This window comes from Xyrauchen texanus, chromosome 25 (assembly GCF_025860055.1).
Source record: "Xyrauchen texanus isolate HMW12.3.18 chromosome 25, RBS_HiC_50CHRs, whole genome shotgun sequence".
Classification (NCBI taxonomy): Eukaryota; Metazoa; Chordata; class Actinopteri; order Cypriniformes; family Catostomidae; genus Xyrauchen; species Xyrauchen texanus.
The window spans coordinates 42,221,455-42,237,292 of NC_068300.1; the positions used below are offsets into that span (position 1 = coordinate 42,221,455).

The window sequence follows — 15,838 nt, forward strand, 5'->3', positions numbered from 1 at the left end:
CATAGATGAACCACAACAGGACTGGTATGAGCGATTCATGTCGTCTTCACTTAAGATCCCTGATGAGGCTGATTTATTTTCATTTGGCTGCATTTTGCATCTTGTAGCATCATGTATTTGAGCTCATTTAATGTATTTATTGTGTCACTTATTTAGTGTTGTTGCATATCTTATGCTCATGTTGCATTAAATGTGGTGTTAGTTTTTTGTTGCATAAACCAAATAGGCTAAAAAATATATATAGAGCATATCATATGTTGCATGCATTTTTTGGCTGGAAAAAGGCAATGCCATCACTGCATAAATCACCCTCCACAAGTGTCTCTGGTTGATATGCCTGTAGTGTTTAGTGTGTTTGATATGTAGTGACGTTAAACCCGTTGGTAACACTTTACATGAATGTTCCCTTTGTTAAAGGTTTATAAAGGGGTTCATTAATGACTTGTCATTTGCAAATGCGTTATAAATCACTGACGTGTTTTTAATGAATAAAAATACAATAAAATATGAATAAAAAGGGAGAGGTTCACGCAATACTTTTCAAATAGTGAGCATTTTAACTTACATGTTATAAATGCTTAATAAATACACATATGCATACTTGTATTAATCAAAAACATAAAATCCCTTATTCGTGATTTATGTCACAATGCACCAAAAATAGACTATTATAGTGTGATTAAAAGGAGGGAATATGTCATTTAGCTACAGTGCGCTTTGTGTTTAAATTCATTACTGTAATGTCTTCTTGCCTCACATTTGTCACTTTCCTTGTCGCATTGATATCAAAAGAATGCTTTTACCTAGGTCTAGTTATCTAAAGACCTCTGCAAAGACACTTTTCAGGTCTCCATGCTCGTTCACAGCATTTAATAAACACTGATGATGACCATTATACGTATTGAACTTTATGTAGACACGTTTCTAATGTTGGCAACTCCTTAAATAAATCCTTCACAGGTGTCCACTTTACATTAAGGTACACTTTCACAGGTTACTAATATTGAATAAGTATTTTTAAGCATTAATATCAAGTGACAAAAAATGGCTCACTATTAGGCAATTATTGCATGAAAGCATGTTTTATTCATGATTATAATACATAATAAACCATTAACAAACAGAACATTCATTTAAAGTGTTACCTGCCAGTCTCTCTATTGTGAGGGTTTAACTCCAAGCCAAGCTGGCATCTCTGACATCTACTCTGTTTACTCACATAAAACAAGAATTGTTCTACACTACACTATGCTGTACAGCTAGAGGGGAACTTACTTCCCCAGCTGAACCTGGTTTCTCCCAAGGTTTAATTCCTCCATTAACTAACATCTTATGGAGTTTTGTGTATCTTGGGGCCCACTGGGGGCCTAAAGACAAATCATTTTTAAGACATGATTTTCAATCACGGTTTATGAATTAAACTGCTCAATTAGGACTTTAAGACACTTCAGATATTACAGCATTATTTTCTGTGTTGTGGAAAGTGCTATACAAATAAAAATGGCTTGACTTGACTGTCAATAAACACTTGACAGCTTATATTTATTCTACATAATATCCAATTTCATTTGAACTGTGAATCCTGTAAAGCTATTAACTGTGTAATACAACTACAATAATGTTTTGCTTGAAGCATACCAGCTTACCATTTATTATACAAATAGCATTTTTCTATGTAATATAATATATTTCAAGCCAAAGTTATTTTTTAGATATTAAAATGCTTTCTTCTTTCCCAGTTTAATATACAGAGTCATCTCTTAAGTAAGCCATTTTGTATGTTGACTTCCACACTGGCTGTGTGCGATTATGTATCCTTCCCTACTACTGTAAATAGTATTGTTCATTGTGAGCTATTGTTCATGTTAACTACTGTAATGTTACTAACTAATGTTTACAAGTGTTACCAAAAGTTGTTCCTTGTGCTTAAATTGAGTTTGGTTATTTAGATTTTGGTCATATATTTGGGTCACGTCAATGACTACATTCCCGGATTGTACTACTCAACTGCATACCTAAAGAATGTACTTCATTAATGGCGAGAAAGACATTGCACATCAAATGCAGCACATGCCTTAAATATAGCTACACACTCTCATTTGCCTGCACTACTTTAATGTCACTCTGATGCCGTATATTCAACTCATCATTCAAATGCCATTGGGTCTTGCGTGTCATGTGACCAATCTTGTCATGTGAATGATTGCTAAAATCTAATGTTTGGATGTATTTTCACAGAGAGGAATATTTAAAGTGATTAAAACCATCAGTTTTACTCTGTTCCTCACATGGGGCTATCAAAAGTTTCAAAAGACTTGTAGATTGCAATTGCAAATGCAGAATGAGTTGTTTCGTGAGTTATTTTGTGACTGTCCTTCTATTAGTTTGTTATGTCTTTTATATTTTTGATTGGTTATATTTGTCTTATATTAGTGGTTAGGTTTAAAGATGGGGTTGGGTCAGGGGATCTAAAATATGAATATGATTGTATAACTAACTAAACGTATATTTAACATGCGTGATAAATCCAAAGATTGCAGAGCATGTGACAGAATCATCAGAACTGAGTTGAGAACGGCATGACAATGACATTTTAATGATGCAGGCAAAAATGTGATTTGGGACACTTTAATAGTCAGAATCAGGGTTGCCATCAATTCTAAACAGGAGTGACTGAGCACTTGAAGAGCCACTGAGATTTCAGTCCAATGCCAATGAGTATTGCTAGTTTTCTTCACAGGGAAACAATTAGTTCACTGCAGATCTGATGTGTTAGCTGAAGAACAGCCGCACCGCTGAATTATAGCTGTAAATGTCACTGGGAGAATAGTGGCTTAATTACTAGCCAAGATTTTGGAATAACAGTAATTACATTTTACGTAAAAAAACGTTTGCATCATAATTACAAGTTGGAAACTCAATGAAAGATCTCAGCACTGTTCTTGAGCAGGACACCATCATCATGTAACTGCCGCTCTCTTAAAAGAATATTCCAGCATGTTGATCCCCACAAAAAATCTTTTTGTCTGCAGTCCCTCCTTTTCTTTAAAAAAAAAAAAACGTTACCAAATTATAAAGAAAAAAAGGGACAAGTCAAAAGAATTTGTGTGGTTATCACTATTATACCAAATGCTGTAGATTGACCTTACAAATATCTGCTAATGGCAGATCACCATAGTAACCAGACTGCTGGACAATATGCCCTCCTCATGCCAAACTTGGGCAAAGATACTTTCCAAAACTGTTATTTTCAGCCAAATAACAATCTAGATTTTCTTAATTACCCCCAGTTTTATAATCACCATTGTGTTGTTAACAAAACTCACTTTAAGTATTTCATATTGGTAACAATTTACCATAAGGTTAAATGTCTTAACGTGAATAAATGCATTTGGTATCATGAACTAACAATAAACCATTTGTTTTACCACATTTATTAATCTTGGTTAATTTATGAAGTACTTGATCACAGTACAATTTTCATGGTTGAGTGCAAGGCTTACTGCAATACCTAACATTACATTTTAAAAATGTATTAGTAGATGTTCAAATTTACATTTACAAATATTATTAAGTGCTGTTAAAGTACTGTTCATTTCTAACTGTAGTTAAAATTTTACTTCATATTTGACATTATTTGTATTATTTAAAGAATAAGTGAAAATCTGATTTACATAGAAACTAGAGTGGCACAGAATTCCCTATAACTGATTGTTGCATTATTAAATAATTGAACAAATAATGTATGAAATATAATCTGTGTTGGTGGTATTTAGCAGTGTCTTCATTGCATTCATCATAAATGAACAATATAAGGCAGATGTTGTGACTCAAATACAGTACTTGGATAGATGAATATGAAGAGGGGTGATTCTTGAATATGAGCATCACTCTGTGCAGGTTTATAAGACACCTGAAAATATCGGCGTGTGGATTTATAAAAGCATCAGGATCATTTGGCAGCTGGTTATAAAATCATATTTCAATAATTCTTTATAAATCAGCTTACCCACAAAATAATGTAATTCACAGTCATGCTGTTTTGTTCAGTCTTAAGAATATATTCCGTATGGTTATCCGAAAGATTGATATCCTCCTCATTGATCTTACTGTAGAGTGTTAGTCTTATGTTTTGTGTTTGTTTGTAGAGGTTGACCACTGATTTGAAGCCAGCATGAACATTTCCCTTCAGTCCAGCTTCAGCAACATGAAAAATGACATAACCAGCATTCAGACAAACAGATGTGTCTTCACCACTGTACAGAGTTATATAATGGGTTGATTTATTCCTCAATGAATTTAGGGAGCTGACATCGTAAAGAATCTTCTGATTTCACGCGTATAAAACCTTTTTCGTTTGTTTGTTTTTCCCAGAGCAAAATGTTCTTGCTCAGATGTTGCTCTTTCATAGCTCAGGTTCTCAGTTTACGTTACACATGTCATTATTATGACAGTGTTGGGTAGTAATGGACTATGTGCTGTCTGGTTTAAGTACTTGTAAAATGTGTGTAATCGGATTACGGGGCAAACTGATGTTTACTTCTGTTTAATGAAAGCGTGTAAATGATTGTTTATTGGCACTTTTTACGCTTTAAATAGAATTTAAGCAAAACATCCAATAAGTAATCCAAAAGTAATCAGATACCTAAAAGTGTTCTCTAAAAGATTATTTTACTGATTACAACATTAGTTGTTTCATTTGTAATCAGTACCAGAATGCATAGAAGTAATCTACTCAACATTGTCACAACACAGGATGAAGAAATATGACCAGTTACCGGTCTTAATAAATAATAAAGTCCAACTTCTAAACTCAATTTCAGGAGGTGTGCGTTCATCGGTAACACTTTAGAATACTGTATCTTACTTAATGCATAGCTAATAAGGAATTACTGCAGAACTAATAGGTAATTCTTCATTAACACTTAAGTCACTACTATTAACTACTAAGGAAGATGTGTTAACTAATCAGTATGTAATAGCTTTTTATAGTTGTGTTAAGTAACAATTAGCTAATCAATAACTATTGAATTCAGTCATGCCTCCTGATGAACTACTTTTAATGATCTACTAATTCAGCTTCAGGAGAAATAACTATTCAGTAACTACTAATGAACAGTCGATTAATTACAATTACAATAATATCATAACAATTAGCCATTACAATCAGGTTGTGGCCCTTTCTTCTTCCTTACTTCTAATGTTATTATTACTATGGAAATGCAATATGCATTTCGTGGAATTACTACACTCCCAAAATGAGTCATTACAGTGAATTTAGTAGTTTTGGCCTGTATGGTCAATTGCTTTGTGAGTGTGATCTGTAACCAGAAATCAACAACTGAATGGAACCCCATCCCCACTATAAGTGACTAGCCAACTTACGTCAGGTAGGTTTATGATTTATATACAGTATAGTGTATGTGTCTCTTGTGTGTGTGTCAACCTGGAACAGTATTTTTGAATGATTATCTGGTAATTCTGTATTAAATAATCATGGGTTCCCTGTATTTTCACTTTAGAATACTGTTCCAGGTTGTAAGTAATTCCCTCATAATTATGTAGTAATTCTTTATTAATTACTCATGGGTTCCCTGTATGTTCCCTTCCCCTCAGTCATTGCCTTACATACAGGAATAATTTACCCAAATGTAATGTGATATGTGCTGAGGAAAACAAGAGACACACACACTATACTGTATATAAATCATAAACCTACCTGAGGTAAGTTGGCTAGTCACTTATAGTAGTTAATAGTAGTGACTTAAGTGTTAATGAAGAATTACCTATTAGTTCTGCAGTAATTCCTTATTAGCTATGCATTAAGTAAGCTACAGTATTCTAAAGTGTTACCCGTTCATCTAATCTTGCAGTCACCACTAGAGTATATAAAGGCTAATACCTCTCTCCAGCAACGATTCTTCGGCATCCCTCCTCCATCTCCATATTTATTTGACATTTTATTGTACATTCACTTCCAATAATCCAATAACATTTATTATCTCTCTTCATGTAGTCGAAACTCTCCGTTGCCAACAGCAAACCAAACCGCTTTATATTGTACATTTTCATGTTGAAAAAACACATTATACCCATTTGCATGTGAAATATATCTTAGCAAACATTGATAAATGCAACTTATTTTAAATAAAAAAAACATCTTGACCATTTTATTTCAAATCATCATCTGAACAGAACAAACGAATCATAAACAATGAAAATAACAATATTCTTTTCGTTCAGGGCTAAGCTCTTCAGAGGGAAAAAACTGAATGGAGATTATGATATTAAAGTTGAACAGGTGAGCTGCAAAACCAAACATATCAATGTATTCATTATTCATATGGTTATTGATTGATTGATCTCTTGTGTTTCAGGCTGAGTTTGGTGACATCAGTGTCATGGCTCATGCTAACGGATCATGTAATGTGGCTCTGCAGTTTTTGCAGAATGGAAGCAAAGTTGTCAGGTAAAGTTTGCATTAACCTCTTCAACTCTGCGGACCCGCCGAAAAAAGGTTTACACTTAAAATGTTCAAGTTTCTGGAATACATAAGTCAGGCATAAGTGCTATTGTTTGAAAGCTTAGATTCTGAATAAATGCGACCAAATCTGACAATGAATCCACAGTATGTGGAAATGATGATCTTTTAAGTTTAAGTGTGAGAAATGACAGGTTTCTTTCACACTGTACTGCTTCACAGCTCACATGTACAATAACTGTTGTATTTAATCGAAATAAATAATATCAATATCTGTAATTGTGTAATGTATAATAGCTGCTAGCAAAATCTCTGTAGCATTAGTCATTTTGAAAGCTAAATGAACCCCATTCAGAGAGAACTGATTGGATGTGTCACATATAAGGGATGTATTATTGCACTGAGATACAATAAAGGGAAATTATGATAACAGCCCATTCAAAATCATGTGGTTGGCTTGTCACCAAGACAACGCTTCACTGTGAAATTACACAAATGGCCCTCAAGTGTTCAGAGACATATCCAAAACACCACAATTGCAGTTTCACTCGAGACATTATACAGCACCTGCCGATCACAAGTGTTGCTAATAGTTTATAATAACTTTCATTATGACCCAAAATGTATTTTGTTGTATTTTGTTTTGGTTTAATATTGTGTTTTCTTCAATACAAAGACATGGCAAACAAGTGTTTCTGAAGTGTCCACATACTTCTTATGGACACTGTATTTTGATATGTATTCATATTTGTATAGATTATATAGGTTTATGACTTGATGCCCATTTGGATTTATTAAGTTATTAAAAATACATCAAAAATGCAATTCACTCAAAACAATTGCTCAACACTACTTTGATGAATATTTCATGTGGTGTAACCATTCCTAAAAACAGCAACAACAACAAAAAAAGAAAAGAAAAGAAAGAAAGAAAAAAGTAAAGTCTCATTTAAAGCTAAATTCTTGAGTAGTGCAGATTCATCTTTTATTATTATTTCTTAAAAAAATAAGTAGTGAAACAATAGTTTTTAAAATATTAATAATATTTGAAAGAGACCCTTTAGACCCTTCAGAAAATATCAGCTATTTTGACATTTTGATGTATAAGTCAAACGGAGTAACCCTGAGAAAAACGTTTTGACATTCTTAACTCAAGCATTCATGATATTTGATATTTCATGTTTGTGCAATGGAAGTATTTATATACCTTATACTTAATGATTACACCACATGACATTGTACAGTCATTAAATCATTTTAGAAAATGCTATGAATGTTTTTCTAACATGTATGAAACCAACATAGACTACATAGATTACATTTCAATGAACTTGATATATGTGTTTTAAACTCGATTTTTAAAAGATTTCTCATTTATATAAACTCAGACACCCTTCTTTGTCAATGGCCCATAGATTGATCCCAAAGCATTCAAAGCACGCTTACCCTCGACCAAATGAAGTGAATCACATGTGAATGCCCTGTAGGTCACTGAAGCCTGACTTTGTGCTGATCCGACAACACGCTTTCAGCATGACAGAGAACGAGGACTTCCGTAACCTCATCATCGGTCTACAGTACGCTGGGATCCCCAGCATCAACTCTCTCGAGTCTATCTATAACCTCTGTGACAAACCCTGGGCGGTGAGTCTGAGAACATTCAATCTGACATGATGTTTGATAGTAGAGATCGACCGATGCCGATTATCTCCGAAGACCGATATCCAGAAGCGATTTTTTCATTTTTATTTTACAGTGAAAATATTCAACAGAGAAAAATGTGCAAATATGTTTAGACTACAATAATAATCACATACCATGCTTTTTATATAATAACTAGAACAATAATAATATATTTAATATATAATAGGCAAAATAAATTGACTAATGTTTTCAAACAGAGAACAAGGGACTGTAAGCTTCCATTCAAAACTAGTTTTAAAAGGCAAATATTTCACTGGAATAAGTATACATTCTCAGAAAAGTAAAAAAAAACAATAATAAATGCATCGCTGTGATTACAGAGTCCATCCCGAATGGCATTAGAATTATTAATGATGTTTTGTCGGTCTCAAGATTATAGCTGCTGCCTCACAAAATACCTGCTGACAAACCTGACATATTCCCTGTGTCCGAAACTGTACTGTCACAGTATGTGACACAGATGAGAAACACACTTCTCGGCCAGTAAAACAGTACACTCTTTAACTATGCGAGAGGCAGTATGAAAAGAATTGGGACATACTAACATCCAGAAACGTACGCATGGTCCCGTGACCAGAATATATGACACGATCGGTTAAACAAGTGCCAGTGATGCACAATGAGCAAAGTGTTTTGTGTGTACAGTACTTGCTGTTGAAAACAGCCTTCCGCCATTTGTTATTTATCCAAATGTAACGTCTCCTCAGCTCCCTATGCATTGTGGGATAGGAAAGTGTTCAACCGCTCCACACTTCGGATTCCCGCCGGAAGTAGTAGGTCATCCGGGCATTTCTTACTTATGGGGCTTTTCCACTGCACGGTACAACTCGACTCAACTCGCTTTTTTGGGGTTTTCCACTGTGGATAGTACCTGGTATCTGATACTTTTTTTACTACCACCTTGGTCGAGGTTCCAAGCGAGCCGAGCCGATACTAAATGTGATGTCAAAATCCTGCAGATCACCGATTGGTCAGGGAGAACCGTCACTACCAGCGTCACTGGATTCCGACACACGACATCAACCCGCTAGTTTTAAAGTAAGTAACAGCGATAGCAGGATCATTTGTTCATGCGACATTTGAATTGAGGAAGTGTATCAGCTGTTGGCCACACAGCTACCACAGGACCTACCAACAGTGTAGAAAAGAGTAAAAAAAACTTCAAAGTGAGTACAGAACCATCAAGGAAAAGTGGAAGTTGTTAGACCAAATGACTCTATCTTAACCAGCGATCAATGGGAGGGAGAGTGCCCTGGACTCAGCCACGATGGAGGATGGTATGTTTTGTTACATTAACTCTATACTCTGCTTAAAAGCTTCACTTTATTTAGTTAACCAGCTACTTGAAGCTTGCTTCTAAAACAACAGGCCAATTTAATTGTTACATTTGTGTAAAATCACCATGCAACCACTGCTTTATGGAGCATAATGAGCTAGTAGCTAACAGCTAGCGGTCGTGATATTGTTTTGGTCAGTTTGTGTCATGTTTAAGATGATGTCACAGCAGTAGATGCGGTGCAACTATGACGATCAGCCTATAATCCCACCCACGCTGAGGAGGCACTAAACTGCAGTGGAAATGCAAGCTCAGAAATGTAAAGCGAGTCGAGTTGAGGCGAGTCAAACCGTAACGTGCAGTGGAAAAGTGTCATTACTGTGTAATGAATACTATGGATTCGGACATACTACTCTACTGGCATACTGTTTTTGGCATACTATATAATAGGGAAGTATGGATATTCAGGCACAGGGATCGTGTATTTTACAGTGAGCGGCCCGTCTGCATTCTGTCTTGAAGAAAGTAACACACAAATATTGTAATCTGACACAAAGCAATTTTAGATGCTGTATTTATGTAGATGATGATTCATAGCTAAATAACGTTTTAATAGTAAATGTTAATATAATTTAGGGAATTCAAAACAAGTGGATCCTGTTTAAAGCTGCACTGGTACAAGGTTCTGTTAGAACATGTCCGAGCATTAACCTGATACAAAACTAAAGAGCACAGCCAACAGAGAATTCAATTAAACCGTCATACTTCCAACATGCAAGGCTGTTTGAGATGATTAATGTGAAGTAATGTTTGCATCTTTGAGACTCTTTGGGATTTCTTTATGCAAGTTCATCTGTTTCATAGCGTTTAAACTACACAGCCGGCATTTATGTAACAAATCTCACAAGAGAATGAATGGCTGTTATGTTAAGCAATGCAGTGCAAAAGCAAGTTACTTTACCTGCGGACAACACTAAGCATTGTTCCCTCTCACACTCACTGCTGCAATGGCCGTCTTGTGTGCAATTTCGGAAACTCCCACCAGATCCGATATTACAAAAACGATATCAGATTAAGGAAAAATGCTTGAATATCTGAAAAATATCAGAAACTTTGATTACCGGTCAATCTCTATTTGAAAGATATCTGATCTCCAAACTCATCTGCTGTCTGTAGTTCGCACGTCTCATCAGCACGTACAAGAAACTCGGACAGGAGAAGTTTCCGTTAATTGAACAGACATTCTATCCCAACTATAAAGAAATGGTAAGAGATTATCCCGAAATCATTTCTTTCCACAATGATATGATCAATTTCTAAATCTAATGAAGAACATACCAAAATGAATCTCTGTTTGAATCGAACCAGGTGACCATGCCAACGTTTCCTGTTGTGGTGAAAATCGGGCACGCTCACTCTGGTGTGGGGAAGGTAAAGATTAAAAACTGAAATCGTTTCTGTCAAATAAAGAATGTTTGTTCATCACTGTTGGGTAAATTACTCCAGAAAGTAATCCATTAGAAATTACTAAATGCTTCTCTACATTTTTATCAGATTACACTGCTATATACTTCATCAAGAAGTAATCACATTACTAATTACTTTAAATGATATTACAGCAAATTAAAAGAAATGTGTACTGTATATTTCCTTTTTCATTGTTGCATGGACGCCATACATTAAGCACCACACGTACATTCTATGCAAATAATAGAAGTGAATTAGTATTTGTAGCACTAGGAATGAACTTAAATGTTATTAACTTCATTGAAAATCAGTTTCTGATGTATTGCATTACACTACTTTTTGACAGAAATGAACCAGTCTACACTGGTGATTATGTTGTTAAAGGTAAAGTGTTACTGCCTACATTAACTCTACTAATGGAGGTGGAGTTTAAGACACTTATTTGTAAACAATTCTAATGTATTTTCTGTGTTGTTTTAAGGTGAAAGTGGAGAACCACACAAAGTTTCAGGAAATTGCGAGTGTGGTGGCCATCACTCAGACCTACAGCACATGTGAACCATTCATTGAACCCAAATATGACATCAGGATTCAGAAGATCGGCACTGATTACAAAGCTTACATGTGAGTCACCCTGTTCTTCTGTAGTGCTTCTCAACACACGTCAGATGTAAACGCTGCTCTTGACAGATGATTTCATTTGTTTTCATAGGAGAACATCACTGTCAGGAAACTGGAAGTCCAACACTGGTACTGCTATGGTGGAACAGGTGGCTATGACAGACAGGTAACTGCAAGAATATTAGGATGAGTCATAAAAACTGATTGAAATGTCCACGTCATATTTTACCTTAAAATATTAAAGAACTATTAAAGAAGTTTTGATCACGTAGCGATAGCGATCGCCTTCCTCAGGAGTCCCCCTTGGTATCGATCGCTGCAGGGACCCCCGAAGCGTAGGGCCTGGTGCACCTGTTGCACGCCCTAAGAATGGCCCTGTGCCCAGATAGTGTCAAATATTCACCTTTCAAGTTATATTGTGATGTTTAATTTTAATATATCAATGAGATGATGCAACCAGTGTTAGAATTGGACTTAATACTTCAACGCTGAAATTGTATGGGATGAGCTACACATATATATAATATACTTATTGATTCTAAATAGACGCACAACTTGAAGAATTTCAGTAGTTCACACAAATGACAAAAACCCAATCATACAGTTCATCTCTTTTACTTCCACATTACTTCTTTGTCAAATATTAATGTGGAATGTAAATCAAGTCAATCATTAAAACAACAGCGCTGCCTTGGGTAACAAATCGCATGAATTATACAGCATGTACTGTATGTGTACACGCAAATGTGATACTGATAATTCACCATCATTGTGCAGAAAATCCACATGATATAGTCGTCATTTCTATGAATATAGTGCTCATTTGTCTTGTATTAAACAAAGAAATAGATATCATGTTATAGTAAACTTATATCCAGCAGATATGAAATAGTCATAAAAACAAGATTTTTGGAAGCAGAAATATAAATCGACACAATATTACATATCTTGGGTCACAACCCACTAACCTTTTGGTAATCAAGCAATGAATATATGTCCTGAATGTCATTAATTGTCTTGAAATGCCACAGTGCAGAGAATCTTCATGATCCTCTGACGCTGAAGGCTAATTACATACTTTATTTGATTGATTTATATTGCGGTAAAATAAGACTTGAAAATGCCCTTGTGAGATTTACCTATTAGCCCAAAAGCTAATGTCAAAATTTGAAGGCTGTCTTTCAACTACAAGAAATTGACATATCATGTTGTGTTTCTGTAGGTATAAGCTGTGGGTAGATACCTGCTGCAAAATATTTGGGGGCCTTGAAATTTGTGCCGTTAAAGCTATTAATGGCAAAGATGGAAAAGATTACATTACAGAGGTAACACATCACAACATCCTCAAAAGAGGTACATGCTAGCTTTATATTTATCAGCTAAGACTTTACGAAATGCTTCTCATGATAACAGATTAAAGACTTTCTACATGGTTTGCACCATTGGCCCAATGGATTTTGGAGAAAATAAACACTCTAAAATCACACTTTTCAAAGGTTGGGTAAACATATTGATTTACCATATTGTGTGTGTGTGTGTGTGTGTGTGTGTGTGTGTATTCACAAGTTTGAATACAGAGATATTTGTTGAGGGTCAGGGTGGGGATTGGGAATAATGGGGGTTAAAAGATGATTCAGTGTATATATGTTTAGCTTTTCTGTTTCATTGGTCAGTGCTACTTGGGTATAAAGTCAGTATCTGCTGGTGCTCTTTGGAAAAGGGATAATCTTGTGAAACAAGGATATAACCAAGGCACTCAGACTTTAGTATAACATTTCAAAAGTCATTATGAAACCACGGCTAGAATAAGTAAAAGCCACAAACTGACACATCACGGCTAAAAAGCCTTCAACAGGGTGTGGGGCAAAAACACACTGAGAGTCCTTATAATAATAATAATATATATAATAATGTGACTAATTTGTGTCATGTGACATTGACAGAATTTTCATTTGTCTGTGCATGTAAAACAAAATGATTCTGAAGGCAGGGAATATTAAATACAAATTCAAACATTAAAATAAAATCAAACAGGTGACCGTGTTGTAAATCTATGAGGAACTTTTAGGATAGGACACCATTATTAAGTTAAATAATAATAATACAAATGTTACATTTATATAGTGTCTTTCCAGAATTCAAGAACACTTAACATTTCCAAATTTAGCCCAGTTTAAAGAAGAAGAAGAAAAGACAGAGCATGTTTCAGTTGCTTCATTTTACATAAGGAGGAATATTCCTAATAGAGGAATTCTCTATGGAGCATTTAAACCTTCTCGCTGATGTAGATATAAATGTGTTCAACTTTAAAAAACTATAAATGAATACATGAGAATCACGTGTGAATCGTGTGAAACATTAACGCTGACATTTCAAGAAGTGGAAAGTGTAGATGATGTCATATCTTAATTCATATAAGCACCAGACATGCACAAGTATCAGAGACCGCACCGATCCCATCTGAATCACACGTGCGTGAGGTTTACACTTTAGGGTTCGCATATGTTTATTTAACATGTCACTTTATCCTTGTGCTTCTTGGATAATCAGTCACACAAATCTTTATTTATATTATGCAGATGAATCTGTTATTTGTTTTGAAGTCATTATTTGTGCCTTTCTGAATAAGGTGTTCGGCTTCAGGCACTTCCCTACTCTGGGACATAAAGTTTTGTATCTCAATATGAATTGAATTGTTATATTTTACTCTAACCCATACATACTAATGCACTACCTTCATGTTCTTTAAAATGTGAAACTTGCACAGCACTTATTATATTGATGCCCCTTTTGTTGGATGAATCACTGCTATTGTTCTGCACAACTGTAAGTGGCTTTAGATAAAAGCATCTGCTAAATGTAATCTTAGCAATAATTGTTTGTATTTGATTAGGTAATGGGTTCGTCAATGCCGTTAGTGGGGGATCACCAGGCTGAAGACCAGCAGCTCATAGCAGACATGGTCATTGCCAAAATGAACCATGTTATAAAACAAAACCCCAAGAGTGCAACTCCCTTTCAGCCAAGACAGGTACATGATGTGAACAATAGAGCATATGTGGGCAGCTCAGATGATGTCTGGTGCAACTGTCTCACTCTCACTCGTGTGTGTGTGTGTGTGTGTTTCTTTCAGTATGCTGTTGAGAAAGACACTGTGGTAGATGTGAAGAATGACGCACCTCAGAAAGCTCCTCCTCAAGGTTGTTTGCAGTACATTCTTGACTGTAATGGTGTCGCAGTGGGACCAAAATTAGTCCAGGCGAACTAACAAGACTAAGACGGTTCAAACGAATCAAACTCTAGAGGTTGGGTTCAAACATTCAGAGAGCTGATGTTGTGTTCTCTGTGAAAGGACATGGGTCTTAGTTTAGGCCTGATATCTGTTTCAGTCTGTACTGTTGAGCTTTACTGTTGTACACTTGTAATGGTTGCATTTGTGTCTCTGTGATGCGCTTGTTTCTTCATGCCAAACAAGCATTTTGTGCCTATATAGCGTTTAGTGACACTTTCCTCATGTACTGTATATTTCTAATGTTATTTTCTGTTATGTCTATACATTTCAGTTTTTATTGTAAATGGTGTTTAAAAATGGTTTGTTAGCTATTGTGTGTACAGTATATTTACACATATGGAAGTACTGTCTGGAGATTATATAACATAAATGAACTCTTTCTTTGCATGGGCAAATGTGTGTGACGTGTTGTTGAAAGGTGAGATGTGAATTGTGTTTCTTTGTTGACATCACTGTTACAATACTCTAGATATCGTTATTGCACCTTCAGTATTGTGTATGTGTCATAAAATATGGGAAAAAAATGTATTTGCTACATCCCTATGGACAGAAGTAATATTGCTGTGCATCAGTCATTTTTGTATGGCAAAAACTGGGGCAGTTTGAGTTTTCTGTCCTCCTGTCATACATATTAGAAAACAGAAAATTAAATAAATAATAAGCAATAAAAATAAAACCCTGGAAATACAGTGTTTTATATATATGTGTGGCACAGATGCTGGTAGCATTTCATGCTGTCTGCATCCTAGTCTGTTGTATGCACAGTATGTTTGCTTTGCAAGTTATGTTGAAATAATTTTGTGGGGATACTGTATATGATCAGACTTTATTATAAGCCAAAGCCCAAGGCTCACTATACAAAGCAATATGCGTGTCACATTTTCATTTATGGCAGCTAGTTGGAATATAATACATAAACCGTAAAAGTCATGAAAAAATATGGAACAATTTGCATTCTAGATTTGTAGATATGTTTTGAATATTTCAGAACTGTTAC

General features: G+C 35.2%; 1 protein-coding gene across 1 annotated transcript in view; it reads left to right on the forward strand.

Annotated features, from left to right (window-relative positions):
- Positions 1-15,517, forward strand: part of syn2a (synapsin IIa) — a 15,929-nt gene extending 412 nt beyond the window's left edge. Inside the window, exons 1-11 of the mRNA XM_052091710.1 lie at positions 1-24; positions 6,244-6,301; positions 6,378-6,469; positions 7,969-8,125; positions 10,638-10,727; positions 10,830-10,892; positions 11,410-11,552; positions 11,641-11,715; positions 12,772-12,874; positions 14,443-14,580; positions 14,683-15,517. The exon at positions 1-24 is cut by the window's left edge and continues 412 nt beyond it. Coding sequence (XP_051947670.1) covers positions 1-24; positions 6,244-6,301; positions 6,378-6,469; positions 7,969-8,125; positions 10,638-10,727; positions 10,830-10,892; positions 11,410-11,552; positions 11,641-11,715; positions 12,772-12,874; positions 14,443-14,580; positions 14,683-14,817 — 1,078 coding nt within the window. The 3' untranslated portion in view covers positions 14,818-15,517. The remainder of the gene's footprint in view (positions 25-6,243; positions 6,302-6,377; positions 6,470-7,968; positions 8,126-10,637; positions 10,728-10,829; positions 10,893-11,409; positions 11,553-11,640; positions 11,716-12,771; positions 12,875-14,442; positions 14,581-14,682) is intronic.
- Positions 15,518-15,838: the final 321 nt, after the last annotated feature.